Raw genomic sequence first — 17,202 nt, forward strand, 5'->3', positions numbered from 1 at the left:
AGCCTCCCGAGTAGCTGCGATTACAGGCATCTGCCACCAGGCATGGCTCATTTTGTATTTTTAGTAGAGATGGGGTTTCTCCACGTTGGTCAGGTTAGCCTTGAACTCCTGACCTCAGGTGGTCTGCCCACTTCGGCCTCCCAAGTAGCTGGGATTACAGGCGTCCACTACCACGGCCGGCTGGTTTTGTATTTCTAGTAGAGATGGGGTTTCACCATGTTGGCCAGGCCAGTCTCCTGACCTCAGGTGATCCAAGGGTGCCCAAAGTGCTGGGATTACAGGCGTGAGCCACCATGCCCGGCCCCAGGCTAAATCTTCTTTTTTTTTTTTTTTTTTTTTTTTTTGAGACGGAGTCTCACTCTGTCCCCCTTGCTGGAGTGCAGTGGCCGGATCTCAGCTCACTGCAAGCTCCGCCTCCTGGGTTCAGGCCATTCTCCTGCCTCAGCCTCCGAGTAGCTGGGACTACAGGCGCCCGCCACCTCGCCCGGCTAGTTTTTTTGTATTTTTTAGTAGAGACGGGGTTTCACTGTGTTAGCCAGGATGGTCTCGATCTCCTGACCTCGTGATCCACCCGTCTCGGCCTCCCAAAGTGCTGGGATTACAGGCTTGAGCCACCGCGCCCGGCCTCCAGGCTAAATCTTCTAAAGAGTCAAGCTGACAAAAGAAACCCTGCTTTCAACTCCACCCACCTGGAAAGTCTTCCTGGGCGCCTGCAGTCACACATAGGAGATTTTTTTTTTTTTTTTTTTTTTTTGAGACGGAGTCTCGCTCTGTCGCCCAGGCTGGAGTGCAGTGGCCGGATCTCAGCTCACTGCAAGCTCCGCCTCCCGGGTTCACGCCATTCTCCTGCCTCAGTCTCCCAAGTAGCTGGGACTACAGGCGCCCGCCACCTCGCCCGGCTAGTTTTTTGTATTTTTTAGTAGAGATGGGGTTTCACCGTGTTAGCCAGGATGGTCTCGATCTCCTGACCTCGTGATCCGCCCGTCTCGGCCTCCCAAAGTGCTGGGATTACAGGCTTGAGCCACCGCGCCCGGCTGGAGATTTATTAAAGATAATGGTAGGTGGGCTTCTTTTCTTTTCTCTCTCCTTGTTTTTTTTTTGAGATGGAGTTTAACTTTTGTTGCCCAGGCTGGAGTGCAATGGCACCATCTCGGCTCACCACAACCTCCGCCTCCCGGGTTCAAGTGATTCTCCTGTCTCAGCCTCCCGAGTAGCTGGGATTACAGGCATCTGCCACCAAGCCTGGCTCATTTTGTATTTTTAGTAGAGATGGGCTTTCTCCACGTTGGTCAGGTTGGTCTCGAACTCCTGACCTCAGGTGGTCTGCCCACTTCGGCCTCCCGAAGTGCTGGGATTACAGGCATGAGCCTTCGCCCAGTGGGGTTTCTTGCAATTGGAGAAGGAAGTTACAAAGTGGGAAAGGAAAGGAACTAGAACAAACCCTGAGGTTCTGCACCGGAACTAGAGACACTGGGGCAAACTCATGGCTTTCAACACACACAGACCTGGAGCACAAACGTGCACATGTGCACATGAGAACGTTTCCGACTTCTGCCCGCCAAGGGCACCCGGGCACAGAGATCCAGGAGCCACATGCACACCTTGCACCGGGGTGAGCGGTTGATGCGAACCCCCAGCCCTCCTGGAGAAAAAGCCCTGATTTCAAGCATTTGCTGATTTCTTGGTATAAATACTTCACCAACACCCACCCCACATTTTTTTTTTTTTTCCAGTTAATAGAGATGGGGTCTCCTTATGTTGCCCAGGCTGGTCTCAAACTCCTGGTCACGGTCTCCTAAAGTGCTGGGATTAAAGGGGTGATTTAATCCCCCTGTAATTGGGATTACACGCCTGTAATTCCATCTCTACTAAAAATACAAAGATTAGCCAGGCATGGAGGTGCACGCTTGTAGTCTGCACTCCAGACTAGGCAACAGAGCAAGACTCCATCTAAAAAAAAAAAAGGTGGCCGGGCACGGTGGCTCAAGCCTGTCATCCCAGCATTTTGGGAGGCTGAGGCAGGCGGATCACGAGGTTGGGAGATCGAGACCATCCTGGCTAACACGGTGAAACCCCATCTCTACTAAAAAATACAAAAAACTAGCCGGGCGAGGTGGCGGGCGCCTGTAGTCCCAGCTACTTGGGAGGCTGAGGCAGGAGAATGGCGTAAACCCAGGAGGTGGAGCTTGCAGTGAGCTGAGATCCGGCCACTGCACTCCGGCCTGGGCAGCAGCGCGAGACTCCGCCTCAAAAAAAAGGAGGAGTGAGCCACCACGCCCAGCCCTGAGATAAGCTTTAAAGATGGAAAGAGTTTAGATAGGCAAAAGAGAGAATAATGAAACAAGCAAATGAAAATGATAAGGTAAATTTTTCATGAACAAGTTTCTTGCACTGTCTGTGATAGTGAAAAATGGAAAACATACATTTGCCACCAGCAGGGGAGGGTTCAATAAATCATATATTGATCATATGCACCCTTTAAAAAAGTATAATGATGGCCAGGCACGGTGGCTCATGCCTGTAATCCTAGCACTTTGGGAGGCCGAGACGAATGGATCACGAGGTTAGGAATTCCAGACCAGCCTGACCAGCATGGTGAAACCCCATCTCTACTAAAACTACAAAAAAAAAAAAAATTAGCCGGGCATGGTGGCGCACGCCTGTAGTCCCAGCTACTCGGGAGGCTGAGGCAGGAGAATTGCTTGAACCTGGCAGGCAGAAGTTGCAGTGAGCCGAGATCATGCCACTGCACTCCAGCCTGGGCGACAGAGTGAAACTCCATCTCAAAAAAAAAAAGTATAAATATACAGAAATCTTGGCTGCATGTGGTGGCTCACACCTGTAATCCCAGCACTTTGGGAGTATGAGGCAGATGGATTACTTGAGGTCAGGAGTTCGCGACCAGTCTGACCAACACGGTGAAACCCCGTTTCTACTAAAAATACAAAAATTAGCCAGGTGTGCTGGTGCATGCCTGTAATCCCAGCTACTTGGGAGGCTGAGGCAGGAGAATGGCTTGAACCAGGGAGAGGTTGCAGTGAGCCAAGATTGCACCACTGCACCCCAGCCTGGGCAATAGAGCGAGACTCCATCTCAAAAAAAAAGTGCAGTTAAACGAAAAATCAAAGTTAGAATGCGTTTACAGTGTATCATCGTTTTAAAGATTTAGGCCACATGTGATATCAATCTTGGTTTCTCTTTTTTTTTTTTTTTTTTTTTTCTTGGAGACAGAGCCTCGCTCTGTCACCCAGGCTGGAGTGCAGTGGCCGGATCTCAGCTCACTACAAGCTCTGCCTCCCAGGTTTACGCCATTCTCCTGCCTCAGCCTCCCAAACAGCTGGGACTACAGGCGCCCGCCACCTCGCCCGGCTAGTTTTTTGTATTTTTAGTAGAGACGGGGTTTCACCGTGTTAGCCAGGCTGGTCTCGATCTCCTGACCTCGTGATCCGCCCGTCTCGGCCTCCCAAAGTGCTGGGATTACAGGCTTGAGCCACCGTGCCCGGCCTGTGGTTTTTCTTTCTTTCACCAGATACCGAATGCCCATGCCAGCTCTGGGGAGACCAAGACCTGCCACTGAGGAGTGTCTACCTTCAAGAGGATAACAGCAAACTCACCAGAAAGAACTTCAGCTCCACAGGCCAATTGGTTTCTAGGGGTGTGCCCTGCTGTTGTACCAAAAGCAGCTTCTACAGCACACACATGAATGGACGTGGCTGTGTGTCAATAAAACTTTATTTACAAACATAGGCAGTGGGCCACACTTTGCCAGCCACTGATCTACTGCATCAATAACAACAACAAAACAAACCAAAACGAATCCGATTTCACCTAGAAATTCTTTCACAGGAAGCAGTTCTGAGGAAAATTACCTGTACACGTGTGAATTCTTTCAAACCTACCTATTTTGGGATGTGACGTTGGCAACGCAGCTTCTGGAAACGGGGCGATCTGGCAGCTGTCCTGATAGCCGGGGTAGTGAGGCTCAGGGTGGCTGGCCCTGCATGGGGGCTGCACGCTGGCCTCTTGGACTGTTGGCGAGAGAAGGGACAGGGAACCTCGGGACGACTGTCCGCACAGCAGGCCCTAAATATCACACTGTAAGGCTGTGCCATTCAGTACACACAGCAGCTTATGGCCACACGCGGATACTGAGTCCCTACCATTCAGCACACATAGTAGCTATGGCTACACGCGGCTACTGAGTCCCTGAAAGGGGCAAGCCTGAATTATTGACATAGGATTGGGGCTATATCAGTTAAAATAAAATAGATTATAAAAATCAGTTGTAGCTCTTTCCTTTATTTTCCTCAGTGTGGCTACTAGAATATTCTCCAGCACACATCCGGCTAGGCCGCACTTCTGTTGCACAACTGTAGTCAGAAGCAGGAGCCGACAGACAGAGAGTATTTTCAGCTTTGCCGGCCCTGGCATCTGTCACAAGTAACCCACTGCCACGCCAACCCCACCCACACTGCACCGCCCAACTGACGTGGCTCACACGCTGTCCCCACCAATAAACGCCTGGTTCAAGTTCCCTCTCGAGGTACCCAGCAGCCTACGAAGCCCAATATGGCACTGGGGATGTGATGTCATGGTCACGGATATGCCGAGGACATGTCAGGCAGGCACTGGAGCAGCTCACCTGTGGCTCCTGCGAAGACGTCACCCTGGGCCGGACTCTCGGATATGACAGCAGTGGCCTCTACTGTGGATGCCCGGTCAAAGGTCAGTGCCCCCGAGGTCGTGATCTGTCCTGAAGGGGTCACGGTGACTGGAAAGGCAGAAGCACATTTCACGTGGCCAGGCAGTGCCACCCACGGAACACAGGTCCTGTGCCACCCATGGGCACCAATCCTTCAGGGGGCCTGGGCTAAAGTGCAGGCAGTGGTAACCATACCCTCCCATGTGAAGGACACACGGGAAATCCCAGACCTTGGAGAAGACCTCAGAGGAGAAAACCAGGATGGCAACTTGCCACCACCAATTGTTCACTGTTTAAACTGTGCTCCCCAGCATGGAAACTGCTGCCCAGCCAGAAAACAAACATAAAATAAAACTTCCAATGACTTTTAAATACTTTGTGGCTCAAATTAAGAAAAAGTATTTAATCCAAGCTGAAGGTAAAAAGCAGCCATGTCCCACAGCAAGGCTGCCTCTCCAGCTCAAAAAAAAAAATCCTGGCGACAGATCTCGAGACTCTGCTGCTGTGGGACTCTTCCCGCACCCACCACCCAGGGCCTCGAGAAGGAGCCGACAGGGTGTTTTAGAAAGACCTTGCTCTATAAAAGCAAAAACCCAGACTTACATTAGTTAACAGAAGCCTGTTACAAAGACATTTTCTCCTATTGCTATCTCTCCCCATTTAAATCCTGTCTGTACAATAAAATAAAAACATTAGCTGGGCATGGTGGCACGTGCCTGTGGATCCAGCTACTTGGGAGTCTGAAGTGGGAGGAATGCCTGAGACTAAGAGGTCAAGGCTGCAGTGAGCCTGGATCCTGACGCTGCCCTCCAGCCCGGCCACAGAGAAAGACCCACAGAGTTCTGTGCAGCCCTCATCCAGCACACTGAGAATCCCTCACCAAGGACACCCTTGTCAGGAAACGTCCCTCAAGCGTGTGCTGGGCACTCGGCTCTGCTCACTGACACTGGGAAACAGCCCAGGACAAGGCCGACAGCGCCCAGATCCCAGGGAAGCAAGACAGAGCTGGGCACTGGGACAGCCCTTCCCACCCGGGGGCCGCACTGCAAAGGAGCATGAAGGCATTGACATCCCTCCGGCCACACAATGTGCTTTAGAAATGAGAATCCCACAGTGGCCGTGGGAGTGGTGACGAGAGAAGGCAATGCACTTAGGTCCCCTCAGTAAACTAGAGCTATGTTTTCTCAGACTCACAGGTGGTGGCCGCGGTGGCTGGAAGCAACGTGATGTTCTTGGGGGAGTCCTTCTTCACAGGAGTTGTGGGCAGTTCATTCTCCTTCTTGCGCCTTTTGTAAGGCACAAAAAGCCTGACTGGGCCACTCTGGGGGAGAAAGGAGACAGGCCACCGCGTTGGTATGTGCAAAAGCTATGCTGCGCTTGCAGCTCCTCTTATGTGGGGGCACCGCGGGGTGTGTGAGTCACACGGCGAGACCACATTAAGATGGTAAGCGCCCCTAAAAATCCCACCTCTTTTTTTTTTTTAGATGGAGTTTCACTCTAGTTGCCCACGCTGGAGTGCAGTGGCGCGATCTCGGCTCACTGCAACCTCCGCCTGCTGGGTTCAAGTGATTCTCCTGCCTCAGCCTCCTGAGTAGCTGGGATGACAGGCATGTGCCACCACACCCAGCTAATTTTCTTTTTTTTTTTTTTTTGAGACAGAGTCTCACTCTATTGCCCAGGCTGGAGTGCAGTGGCACGATCTCCGCTCACTGCAACTTCTGCCTCCGAGGTTCAAGTGATTCTCCTACCTCAGCCTCCTGAGTAGCTAGGATTACAGGCACACACCACCACACCTGGCTAATTTTTGTATTCTTAGTAGAGACGGGGTTTCTCCATGTTGGTCAGGCTGATCTCAAACTCCCGACCTCAGGTGCTCCGCCAGCCTCAGCCTCTCAAAGTGCTGGGATTACAGGTGTGAGCCACCGCGCCTGGCCAAAATCCCACCTCTTTAGGCCCCAAATCCCTTAACATGACAGAAAGGATACTTTAAAAAAGAACATACGAATACCAGTGCAGCAAAATAACAAAGTATCATCGACAGATTAAAGGTCAGAAATTCAGGGCCGGGCGTAGCGGCTCATGCCTGTAATCCCAGCACTTTGGGAGGCTGAGGCAGGCGGATCATGAGGTCAGGAGATCGAGACCATCCTGGCTAACATGGTGAAACCCCGTCTCTACCAAAAATACAAAAAATTAGCCAGGCGTGGTGGTGGGCGCCTGTAGTCCCAGCTACTCGGGAGGCTGAGGCAGGAGAAGGGCATGCCTAGGAGGCAGGGCTTGCAGTGAGCAGAGATCGCGCCACTGCACTCTAGCCTGAGCGACAGAGCAAGAATCCGTCTCAAAAAAAAAAAAAAGGGTCAGGAATTCCTAAAAGACAGAAAATAGATGGGGGCCAGGGCCAAGCAAGGGAGGAATGAGAAGAAGCCACAGAGGAGAAAGTTGGCAGCACAAGGGCATAGCTTCAGCAGCACCGCACCAGACAGGAGGAGGCATGGGATCAATTAAAGAAAACGGTAAAAGTCACCAAAGATCTCCCATGAAAGAGGCCAAACCCTCACGGAGCTGGGCCTGGGACACTCCCGCCTCCGACCTGAGACCCTCACAAGCCCAGCACCACACAAGGCTGCCGGACACATGCTCAGAACGTCTATTCTGTCAGTTCAAACCTGTTGAGACTCTAGTGAATTTTTCATTCAGTTATTCTTCTTTCTAATTCTACAATTTCCATTTGACTTTTTTTTTTTTTTTTTTTTTTTGAGACGGAGTCTCGCTCTGCTGCCCAGGCTGGAGTGCAGTGGCCGGATCTCAGCTCACTGCAAGCTCCGCCTCCCGGGTTCACGCCATTCTCCTGCCTCAGCCTCCCGAGTAGTTGGGACTACAGGCGCCCGCCACCGCGCCCGGCTAGTTTTTTGTATTTTTTAGTAGAGACGGGGTTTCACCATGTTAGCCAGGATGGTCTCGATCTCCTGACCTCGTGATCCGCCCGTCTCGGCCTCCCAAAGTGCTGGGATTACAGGCTTGAGCCACCGCGCCCGGCTTTTTTTTTTTTTTTTTTTTAAAGACGGAATCTCGCTCTCTTACCCAGGCTGGAGTGCAGTGGCGCAATCTAGGCTCACTGCAAGCTCCACCTCCCGGGTTCACACCATTCTCCTGCCTCAGCCTCCCAAGTAGCTGGGACTACAGGTGCCGCTACCACGCCCAGCTAATTTTTTGCATTTTTAGTAGAGACAGGGTTTCAAGATGTTAGACAGGATGGTCTCAATCTCCTGACCTCGTGATCCACCCTCCTCGGCCTCCCAAAGTGCTGCGATTACAGGCATGAGAGCCACTGCGCCCGACTTTGTTTTTGTTTTTGTTTTTTTAATAATTTCTATCTCTTCATTGACATTCCCCAGTGAGGAGACAGTGTCTTCAGACCTTCCATGCAGTCGCTAGCTGTGGTCTTCTTCAGTCCTCTGAACATACTGAGGACGGCTGTTTTAAAGCTTTTGCCTGTTAAACCCAATATCCCGGCCACTCCAGGCAATTTCTGTTGCTCTCCTCCTGTGTATGGTTCATGGCTCTTTGCATGTCTTAGACTCTTGCGGTGGCTCAAGCCTGTAATCCCAGCACTTTGGGAGGCCGAGGCGGGTGGATCACGAAGTCAGGAGATCGAGACCATCCTGGCTAACATGGTGAAACCCCGTCTCTACTAAAAATACAAAAAAAAAACTAGCCGGGCGTGGTGGCGGGCGCCTGTAGTCCCAGCTACTCGGAGGCTGAGGCAGGAGAATGGCGTAAACCCGGGAGGCGGAGCTTGCGGTGAGCCGAGATCGCGCCACTGCACTCCAGCCTGGGCGACACAGCGAGACTCCGTCTCAAAAAAAAAAAAAAAGAATCAGATAACACAGGTGATACACTGTAGCAACAGTGGAAAGCTGTTCTCCTTTCCCCCAGCTCCTGGCTGCTGTCTGCTTGTTTATTATTCAGGGATGGGGCTGGACCCTTTAACTGAAACTGTTCTCCTGGGGCGGCCTCGGCTGCTGCTCCTCTGAGGGCTCAGCCCTGGGGGTGCAGTCACCTTTGGTGGTGGGGATTTTGGCTGTCTCTCTCCCTGATCTCTGTTAAGCTGTTGGTTGAGTCAAGTGTCAGAATCAACTAACCGCCAGCTGCCTGCTCCATTACTTCCAACAATGCCCTGGGGCACACACTGCTCCACTGTCTGAGCCGATTAAATTAGGGCTTCTTTACCAAGAGGTTAGAACTTGAGGGCTTGTTTCCCCAGTGGGTTCTTAGCTGTGGCTTTCCTCGCCTCTCTGGTAAACCTGCTGACCTAGTTTAGTTTCTTGCTCTAATGCAACTGCTGGCCTCCTCTTAACTGCTGACCACCAAAATGTCCATTGTTTTGAACATCCCCTTCCTGTTTCAAATCAAGTCAGTTCCTTTGGGAGGGGCTTTGGAACTCTGTGTTCTTACAGCCTCTCTCTCTTTGGGGCTGAATGTTGGAGCCCCTACTCCAGACCTCGAGGCGGAACAGCGCCTGGGTCCATCAGAGGGACTCTGTTGCATCAGCCGGGCTCTGTGAGGGGGGGCGGCAGCCTCTCACTGCGTGGACGTTCCACCCCATGGGCAACCTGGGTTGAGGGAAATTGGGGCCTCCCTATGCTTGGCCTCCCACCTCTGAGTAATGCCTCTGCCCTCTGAGTGGGGCTGACTGAAGAGATTTTCAGTCACACTTCCCAGGAATTTACTGCAAATTGGAGCTGAAGGGGTTGAGAACCGCTAGTGGCCTGCCCCTCCCAGTGAGATACCACATCCCTTGACCGGGAGCTGTGAGGAGTGGGAACCCTGTTTTCTTGGTCACAACCACCCAGAATGGAGCCTCCTCCATCGGGAGCTGGGGGCAGAAAGGGAGGGAAGGAGCTGGTCCTAGCTTAAATGTCACAATCCTCACTGCTCTTTCCAAGACTCAGTACATTTTCCTGGATGTTTCTTTATTTGCTATATGCACCTAGGACAATTTCCGGAGACCTTAAGGGGTTATTTTTTCACAGTTTTCACTAGTTATTTCTGTGGAGAGTTGGTCCACTGAGCTTATCACACCACCATTCCCCAAGTGGAAGCCAAAAGTTTTAAAATGTGATAAAGTCCAATCTAAGAAATCCTAGTTCTAACTCTAGGTCAGGAAGATTTTCCAATGTGTTTTCTCCTAAAAATGTTATAGTTTTACCTTTTACTTTAGATCTGTGACCCATTTTGAATTCATTTTTGTACCAAGTGTGAAGTTTAGGTCATCCTTTGTCTCTGCCGATGAACGTCCAGTCGCTCCAAGGCCATTTGCTGGAGTCTACGACACTCTAGTCTGACCCAGATTTTGGGGGTCTCTTCTGCCAATGCCACACTGTCCTGATTACTGTCACGAGCTAGTAAGTCTTAAGACCCCGCAATGTAGGCCGGGCGCAGTGGCTCAAGCCTGTAATCCCAGCACTTTGGGAGGCCGAGACGGGCGGATCACGAGGTCAGGAGATCGAGACCATCCTGGCTAACACGGTGAAACCCCGTCTCTACTTTAAAAATACAAAAAACTAGCCGGGCGTGGTGGCGGGCGCCTGTAGTCCCAGCTGCTCGGGAGGCTGAGGCAGGAGAATGGCGTGAACCCGGGAGGCGGAGCTTGCAGTGAGCTGAAATCTGGCCACTGCACTCCAGCCTGGGCGGCAGAGCGAGGCTCCATCTCAAAAAAAAAAAAAAAAAACAAAACCCCGCAATGTGATTCCAACCATTTAAATGTTTATTTCAAAACTGTTTTGGCTTTTTAAATTTCCTTTACCTTTCTATATAAATTTTAGAATCAGTTTGTCAGCATCTAAAAAGAATCCTGCTGGGATTTTGATAGTAATCGTGTTAAACCTATGAATCAACTTGGGAAAAAGTCACATCTTTACTATATTGAGTCTTCTAATCCACGGACACAGGATGTCTGTTGATGTATTTCAATCTTCTCTGGTCTCTTTCTTTAGCATTTTTTTCAGTACCTTCCACATACAGACCCTGTTCATGATTTCCTAGACTGACATTGAAGTACTTCAGCGTTGGAGCCCCTGCAAATGATCTACCCGCAGGCTCGACTGCCAATGGGACCGACGCCTCCTCCCGGCTCCTTTACTCCTCCAGCATCTCTAAGAGTCTCACCTACTGGCTTTTCCAAATCAACTTCAAAATTATTTTACATTCACAAAATTGTTTTTTCCACTAGAATCACATGAAATCTATATATAAACTAGACAATTCTAGGGTGTTTACTGTTTCACCCCAAGAACATGGTAGGTCTCTCCATGTTTTTTTTTTTTTTTTTCTGAGGTGCAGTAGCTCACGCCTGTAATCTCAACACTTTCGGAGGCCGAGGCGGGCAGATCACCGGTGGTCAGGAGTTTGAGACCAGCCTGACCAACATGGCAAAACCCCATCTCTACTAATAATACAAAAATTAGCTGGGCGTGGTGGCTCACACCTGTAATCCCAGCTATTCGGGAGGCTGAGGCAGGAGAATTGCTTGAATCCAGAGGCGGAGGTTGCAGTGAGCCGAGATCGCGCCGCTGCACTCCACCCTGGGTGACAGAGTGAGACACCGTCTCAAAAAAAAAAAGAAAAAGAAAATTATTTTGGGTCTTTGTCAAATAGTTAAGAATTCAGAATAAGGAAATACGTCAAAAAGATTTTTTTTTTTTTTTTTTTTTGAGACGGAGTCTCGCTCTGTTGCCAGGGCTGGAGCGCAGTGGCCGGATCTCAGCTCACTGCAAGCTCCGCCTCCCAGGTTTACGCCATTCTCCTGCCTCAGCCTCCTGTGTAGCTGGGACTACAGGCGCCCGCCACCTCGCCCGGCTAGTTTTTTATATTTTTTTAGTAGAGACGGGGTTTCACCGTGTTCGCCAGGATGGTCTCGATCTCCTGACCTCGTGATCCGCCCGTCTCGGCCTCCCAAAGTGCTGGGATTACAGGCTTGAGCCACCACGCCCGGCCGATCAAAAAGATATTAAAAGCTCTATTCATGAGTAAGTTTACAGTAGCATTTTTCTGACACGTTATAAAATGCAGAATATCTAACAGCACACATACAAGGAAAAGTGTGTATGTTTAGTTTTAGAGTTAAGGCGGTGACATTATAACCGCTTTTCATTACTTAAGGTTTCCATAAATGTTCTTTGAGCAACATCATGGGGGCCAACCACGTGCCCCCGCATCGAGACATCAGGTTTCATTGTGGTGTATCAGGGAGCAGGGGACAGAGCAGCAGAGGAGAAGCAAGGATAGTATCCCTCTCCAAGGCAGAGGGCAAGAGGGAAACAGCCAAGGGGCCAAGGGCTGTGGGACCCACTCAGCCACCCCCAGCTCCACCAAGTGCTCCTGCTCCAGACATGCTGGCAACTTACTAAGGTCATGTCGTCGCAGCAGGCAGCACAGGTGCAAGAGGCAGCGTGAGGGTTTAAGATCCCGTCCTGAAATGCAAAAAGAAGCACCACGCATTAGAAAGTCAGCCCCTAAATGTGAATCATTCAATAACAGAAGATTTCAACCACTTCTACCATTTACCTGTCATTCATAAATACAAAAACTCTTTTTTTTTTTTTGAGACAGAGTCTTGTTGGGTTGCCCAGGCTGGAGTGCAGTGGCACGTTCTCGGCTTACTGCAACCTCTGCCTCCCCGGCGCAAGCAATTCTCGTGCCTTAGCCTCCCAAGAAGCTGGGATTATAGGCTTGTGCCACGACACCCAGCTAATTTTTGTATTTTTAGTAGAGACGGGGTTTTGCCATGTTGGCCAGGCTGGTCTCGAACTCCTGGCCTCAAGCAATCAGTCCACCTCGGCCTCCTGAAGTGCTGGGATTACAGGAGTAAGCCACCGTGTCCAACCTCATAAAGACAAAAATTCTGAGAAATGGCCGGGCGCGGTGGCTCACGCCTGTAATCCCAGCACTCTGGGAGGCCGAGGCGGGCGGATCACGAGGTCAGGAGATCGAGACCATCCTGGCTAACATGGTGAAACCCCGTCTCTACTAAAAATACAAAAAACTAGCCGGGCGTGGTGGCAGCGCCTGTAGTCCCAGCTACTCGGGAGGCTGAGGCAGGAGAATGGCGTGAACCCGGGAGGCGGAGCTTGCAGTGAGCTGAGATCATGCCACTGTACTCCAGCCTGGGCGACAGAGTGAGACTCCATCTCAAAAAAAAAAAAAAAAAAAAAAAAGTTCTGAGAAATGAGGGCCGGGCATGGTGGTTCATGCCTGTAATCCCAGCACTTTGAGAGGCCGAGGCGGGCGGCTCACTTGAGGTGGGGAGTTCGAGACTAGCCTGGCCAGCCTGGTGAAACCCGATCTCCATTAAAAATTAGGCCAGGTACTGTGGCTCACGCCTGTAATCCCAGCACTTTGAGAGGCTGAGGTGGATGTCTCACTTGAGGTCGGGAGTTCAAGACCAGCCTGGCCAACAGGGTGAAACCCCATCTCTACTAAAAAAAAAAAAAAACAAACCCAGGTGTGGTGACGGGCGCCTGTAATCCTAGCTACCTGGGAGGCTGAGGCAGGACAATCCTCTGAGCCTGGGAGGTGGAGGTTGTGGTGAGCCAAGATCAAACCACTGCACTCCAGTCTGGGCAACAAGGTGAGACTGTCTCCAAAAAAGAAGCAGACGACCACCAGTAATTTCCAGAGACTTCTCTTCTTCACAGTGCCATTATTGGTGGCAGAACCCATCTCTTTCCTTTCAAGATTTGCAAAAGGCTCTAGAGGAATTGCTTCCTTAACAACACACAGGAGCTAAACTGGAAGAGGAATCAGAAGTCCTCCTTTTTAGCAGACAGAAGAAAAGTTAGGCGGCTTTGAAAGGGTCACATGCATTCAAACAGGAACGATTATCTTAACTTCCACTGTTTCCATTTTTTGTGTATTTGACACACCCCCTTTCTACAACTGCTCTGTGCCAGGCGCTGTGACCTCATGCACTTCTCCCAACAATCCTCACAGGGTCACGATCATCATCATCCCCATGTGAAAAATCCGGAAACTGAAATACGAGAGGGTCAGTCACTCATCCAAGGCCACACGGACACGAGGTGGAGGCTGCAAACCCCGTGTGTCTGACCCCGTGGTCTGTGCCCGCCCTCTGGCTGGGCCACCTCGGAGGCCCCGCATCCAAGCTGTGTGTTGAGCACAGGTGAGGACGCACAAACGATACCTGGATGAGGCACTGCAGGGGTCGGCCTGCGTAGCGAATGCTTCTTTTCCAGTCCTTACTGCTGGCTCTTCCTGCCATGGCCTCAAACTCGGTGGGACTGTACCAGTTCTCCCCCTGCTTGATGCACCGTCCCCGGCCGCCTGCAAGGAAAAGCAGCAGTCACGATGACAGCAGGTAGGAATGTCGCCTCTGCCATCACCTCCCTCCTGGGACCTCCTCCACCATTCCACGAGCACCAGTACCCCAGCAGCTTGTGTGATCTCACCCACCCGTGTACTTGGCCCTGACAGGGCCACCACGGGTCTGCCTTTGCAGCCTGCGCCTCCGATCCCCTACGTGATCTCTCCATCCACTGTCCGCAGGCACTGCAAGCTCGACCAGGTCCCACACTGAGCACCTCTAGTACCCACTTCCAGAGCCTTTGTCTACAAGTCCCAAGCTGACCTGGCAACTTGAGGAACACGTCCCAGCCCTGCCTCCCTCCCACTTCTTCTTGCTTGTCTCCTATCCCGTGGGTCACGATGGTTTTTCACCCCTAAATGGGTCCCAGGCCCAGCCCTGCCCAGTGCCTCTCCCAGGCCTCAGCTCTAGTTCACAGGAACTGGGTGTCACTTGCACCTTCTGTCTTCTTTGTTGTTGTTGTTGTTGTTTTTTTTGAGACACAGGCTCGCTCCGTCGCCCAGGCTGGAGTGCTGTGGCGCGATCTCCGCTCACTGCAAGCTCCGCCTCCCGGGTTCACGCCATTCTCCTGCCTCAGCCTCCGGAGTAGCTGGGACTACAGGTGCCTGCCACCTCGCCCAGCTAATTTTTTGTATTTTTAGTAGAGACGGGGTTTCACCGTGTTAGCCAGGACGGTCTCAATCTCCTGAGCCCTTGATCTGCCTGCCTCAGCTTCCCAAAGTGCTGGGATTACAGTTGTGAGCCACCGCGTCCGGCCCTGTCTTCCTAACTAGTTCTAGGTGCCACGATTTTCATCTTTCTCAGCCCCCAATTTATCCTAGTGGGGCTACAAAGGGAAATACAACTTTGGAGTCTGAAGCGGCAGCCCTCACCTGAGCCAAGCCTGTTCTTGTACAGAGTGCCGCTGATGTTCCGGCACCGCACGGGCAGCTCACTGTCGTACACAGAGGGGTCCCAGTTGTATTTAGTTCCACCTTTTTCTTGGCCGGGAGCCAGAGGGGTTGGAGGAGACTGAGGACCTTGGGCAGAGAAAGTGTGTGAAGGTGAGAGGCGGGACGCCAGGAAGTACATACAGCATGCACTCCCCTCACAGACACCCACCTCCCCAGCAGCACCACCTCCTTCAACGGCGGGAAAACTCTTCTCCGCCAGGAGAATTCCACGGCTTCTACTTAAAATCCATTAATAGTTGATATTCCAAATTTACCACAAAAAGAAGTAAATAAATTCCTGAAATAAATTCTAGCTATTCTGAAACGTGTTTTGCCCAGGCCTGGGGAGCAGGCACTGCTGTACCTGGGGTGAGGGGAGCTGCCGGGCCCTTCAGCCCGGTGGTCTCCACGATGCTCCCATCTGTGTGGACGACAATCAGTGTGGCTTTTTCGGTGTTCAGGCTGTCCCCGATCTGAAGGGCCGTCCTACCAGACTAGAAGGAAAAACCGCTCCGTCAGGTAACGTCCAAGCATGACACGAGGTGTGTCCCTGAGCCCAGCTGGGCCGTCCTCCAACAGGGCTACGGCTGTTCTCACCAAGAAGGGACGCCCGCCTAGGCACCCCATATCTTTTCCAAAGATATCTCTCAAAGACTCAAAAACAGAGCCAAGAACAAGAGCAGGCAGTGCCGAAGTCTGTGTGGTGCTGAGGAAAACGCCGGCCATCACTTGTCCAAGGGAAAGAAGACACGTGCTCCACGAACAGGAAACACCCTGACGTCTGCCTGAGCAGCTCCCACAGGTCACCGTCCTCATGCAGGGTCTCCAACAGACCGCGCTGGCCACCACAGACGAGGCCTCGTGCAGGACCACCCTGCAGAGCCCCTTCCAGATGGCGACGGGAGACCGGGGCCTCAAAACCACATTTCCACGCTGGCTGAAGCTGCTGCAACTGCTGCCTGCTTCCAAAATCACCCTTCAAGCTGCACAGACCCCACCACAGGCAGCCAGAGTCCCCATGCCCACACACCACTGCTGGAACTTGAACCCCACCTTGGTCAAGTCGTCTGACAAACTCTGGCCTGCAGGCTCTGCCCCAGCAGTGAGGCAGACCAGAGACTTCCAGGGGCATCTCCGAACCCAGCGTTCTGGGTGCCCCAAGATTTTAATTCTGAATACAAAACCAACCGAGGCAAAGCGAGAAGACAACTGTTTCTTTTTTTGCTTTTTCTTTTTTTTTTTTTTGAGACGGAGTCTCACTCTGTCCCCAGGCTGGAGTGCAGTGGCTTGATCTCGGCTCACTGCAAGCTCCGCCTCCCAGGTTCACACCATTCTTCTGCCTCAGTCTCCCGAGTAGCTGGGACTACAGGCACCTGCCACCATGCCCAGCTAATTTTTTGTATTTTTAGTAGAGACAGGGTTTCACCATGTTAGCCAGGATGGTCTCGATCTCCTGACCTCGTGATCCACCCACCTCAGCCTCCCAAAGTGCTAGGATTACAGGCGTGAGCCACCGCGCCCGGCTGACAACTATTTCTTACATCTGAAAATGTCACTGTCGAATCAGGGCACTTGAGAAGTTTCTCATGGAGTTGAGGGTCCCCCAACACACATGCCTGGCGCCTGGGCTCACGGAGGCCCACGGGCCAACACCTCACAATGGGGGTCCTACCACTGTGCCTGAGTCACCAAAGACCGGCAGCTCTTCACTGGAGAAAGGGAATGTCTTGTGTCTGTTTAAGAGTCACAGACTATTTTTCTTAGGAAGGGAACATACAGTTATTTCAGACCGTGCCCTGCTTTGTTGTCAGTTTCTAAACAGGAACACACCAGTCTCTGGTCTTCCTGGCCTGGAGGGGAGAAGACTAGCCTTGGCCTCTGCAGGCACTTGCAGGACACCGCTGCTCCATGATGGCAGCATGTTCCAGGCACCCGCAGGTGCCTTGGGTTTCAGCCCCTCCTAGGAAATGAGGAGGCGCCCAGACCCCGCTGCCAGGAAGGAGCAGCCTGACCGAAAGCACAGATCATTGCATGGCCACGGGTCAGCCTGTGTGTGTTCTCACACCCATCAGAAATAAACCAAGTGTCTGGGCTGGGCGCGGTGGCTCATGCTGTAATCCCAGCACATTGGGAGGCCGAGGTGGTAGCTACCTGAGATCAGGAGTTTGAGACGACCTGGACAACAT

General features: G+C 51.8%; 1 protein-coding gene across 2 annotated transcripts in view; it reads right to left on the reverse strand.

Moving 5' to 3' along the window:
• Positions 1-17,202, reverse strand: part of LOC105494141 (DEAF1 transcription factor) — a 53,642-nt gene that overhangs the window by 31,015 nt on the left and 5,425 nt on the right. For both annotated transcript variants that reach the window (XM_071074008.1, XM_071074009.1), the window contains exons 3-9: positions 15,381-15,510; positions 14,957-15,103; positions 13,905-14,044; positions 12,109-12,174; positions 5,897-6,023; positions 4,643-4,771; positions 3,900-4,028 (exon numbers count right to left, since the gene is read on the reverse strand). In XM_071074008.1, coding sequence (XP_070930109.1) covers positions 3,900-4,028; positions 4,643-4,771; positions 5,897-6,023; positions 12,109-12,174; positions 13,905-14,044; positions 14,957-15,103; positions 15,381-15,510 — 868 coding nt within the window. The remainder of the gene's footprint in view (positions 1-3,899; positions 4,029-4,642; positions 4,772-5,896; positions 6,024-12,108; positions 12,175-13,904; positions 14,045-14,956; positions 15,104-15,380; positions 15,511-17,202) is intronic.

The sequence above is a fragment of the Macaca nemestrina genome, chromosome 12, assembly GCF_043159975.1.
Source record: "Macaca nemestrina isolate mMacNem1 chromosome 12, mMacNem.hap1, whole genome shotgun sequence".
Classification (NCBI taxonomy): domain Eukaryota; kingdom Metazoa; phylum Chordata; class Mammalia; order Primates; family Cercopithecidae; genus Macaca; species Macaca nemestrina.